General features: G+C 53.7%; 1 protein-coding gene across 1 annotated transcript; it reads right to left on the reverse strand.

Annotated features, from left to right (window-relative positions):
- Positions 1–424: 424 nt before the first annotated feature.
- On the reverse strand, positions 425–1,378 carry LOC139780425 (uncharacterized). The gene has a single exon (XM_071719054.1). The coding sequence runs from the start codon at positions 1,376–1,378 to the stop codon at positions 425–427; it is 954 nt and encodes a 317-aa protein (XP_071575155.1).
- Positions 1,379–2,007: the final 629 nt, after the last annotated feature.

Below are 2,007 nucleotides of genomic sequence, written 5' to 3' on the forward strand. Positions count from 1 at the left end.
AAACACACAAAAAAAGGGGGGGAAGTAAACCGTCGCGGTTTGGAGCCATTCGAGCGATCTCGAAGAATCTTCGCTTTTACGAGGAATATTCGCGAAGTGAACATTCATTTATTTGATTCTCAACATACCGCCCGCCTTGCATGATAATGCAAAACAACGGGGGTGGACAAGGTCGCACAGAGGAGCGTGTGGACGTCTTATGAATCAAAGCTTTATATACACTTGTTATTAACATGTTTTGTACAATGTCCTTAAATCTAATGAGAAACGACGATAGCTTAACTTAAGTTTAACGGGATTCTCCCGTCGCGGACGGACAGGTAGACGTAGGTAACCGACAAACGATTCGCGTGGTGTCGAATAATTCGTCCGGCATGCGAGTGAGCGGTCGGCCCATGTTTCTAGAGCCGCCCGCCCAGCCAGATTAACTAATCCTTTCCGATGAAGGAGGGGAGAGAGCGGAGGGGTACTCCGCGAGACCGCGAATGCGTCGGGTCATGAAATCATGAATTTCATGGTACGTAGGGTAGGCATCCGTATGGCCTCGAGTTAGGTTCCATTCGTTACGCGTTCTCGGACTAAATTTCTGCGATATGATGTACACCAAGAGGTCGTCCCACGTATCGACGGGACGATCGAGATTCGTTAACGCGGCGAGAGACGAGGACACATTATCGCGAAGTTTTTTCAATTCGGAAACGTTCTCGTTTTTCATTCTCGGTAAGTCGGCGAACGAATGGATGTGCGCGTGAATAATCGCGTTACGGTTGTCGTACTCGTCGAGAAGAAGTTGCCACGCTGCCTCGTAGTTCGCGTCAGAAATTTGAACAGTATTAATCAACGACGCAGCCTCGCCGGAGAGGCTCGCTTTCAAGTAATGCAACTTTTGAGTTTGCGTTAAAGAATCGTTCCCCGCAACGAGGGACTCGAAAATTCCACGAAAATTTTCCCATTCCGGGAAAGCACCAGAAAAGTTCGGAAGCGAGATACGAGGCAGATGCAATGACATTCCGGAGTGCGCGTCGCGATAAGATGATTCGTTACCTCGATACGGCGCGTGCGGAGCGTCGTTACTTAATTTACCGATGGTCTCGTGGAGGTGGTCCGCTGCTTCGAAGTAGGCGTCCTCAGCGGCAAGAAATTCCTCTTCTTTGAAGTAGAGGGTCGACTTCTTCTCCTCCGCCGTAGCCGTCTGCAGCAGCTGGACATGGAGGGCTTGAACCTTCTCCCAGAGACTTTCCAAATTCGTCAGTCTCCCCTTCGTTTTAGGGAGAGTGATCTGAGCCTTGGGAAGCTTCCTGAAGTTAATCAGCGACCTTCGGAGCTGGTCCATCGCGTTGCCTTGAGCAACGAGTAGATTTTCGAGATCCGAAGACATGTTAGCGAAATGTCTGGATCTTTTTTGCAACGATCTGACACCTGTGTGTCGATCGGATTGAAGAGCGAAGACGCTCTTGTACGACTCCGCGGCGAGAAGCAGGGCGATACTCGCGGGAGTCAGGGACGTATAGCACGTCGCACAAACAGGGCGCCGTCGGGCGGCGGATGCGTATCGCAATGAGCACGATACGTTTGCTGGAGGTCACGCAGGAGCCTCCGGAGCAGAGCGAAGCCGGGTAGGTCCGGGTTTTTCTTCACAGGGGGCACCGATCTTTAAGCGAGCGGGTGCAGAGCGCTCATGTTCGATCCGACACTTACGTGTCAATCTCGTTGAAGAGCGAAGACGCTCTTGTACGACTCCGCGGCGAGCAGCAAGGCGGTACTCGCGGGAGCTTGTAGGACTCCGCGGCGAGCAGCAAGGCGGTACTCGCGGGAGCTTGTAGGACTCCGCGGCGAGCAGCAGGGCGGTACTCGCGGGAGCCAGGGACGTCTGGCACGTCTCGGTGACTCCGCGGCGAGTAGCAGGTACTCGCGGGAGGCAGGGACGTCCAGCACGTCGCAAAGCAGGGCGCCGTCGGGCGGCGGATGCGTATCGCAATGTGCACGATACGGTTGCTGGAGGTCGCG

This window comes from Temnothorax nylanderi, unplaced genomic scaffold (assembly GCF_030848795.1).
Source record: "Temnothorax nylanderi isolate EJ_2023f unplaced genomic scaffold, tnyl_v1.0 TNYL_tig0277_pilon, whole genome shotgun sequence".
Classification (NCBI taxonomy): Eukaryota; Metazoa; Arthropoda; class Insecta; order Hymenoptera; family Formicidae; genus Temnothorax; species Temnothorax nylanderi.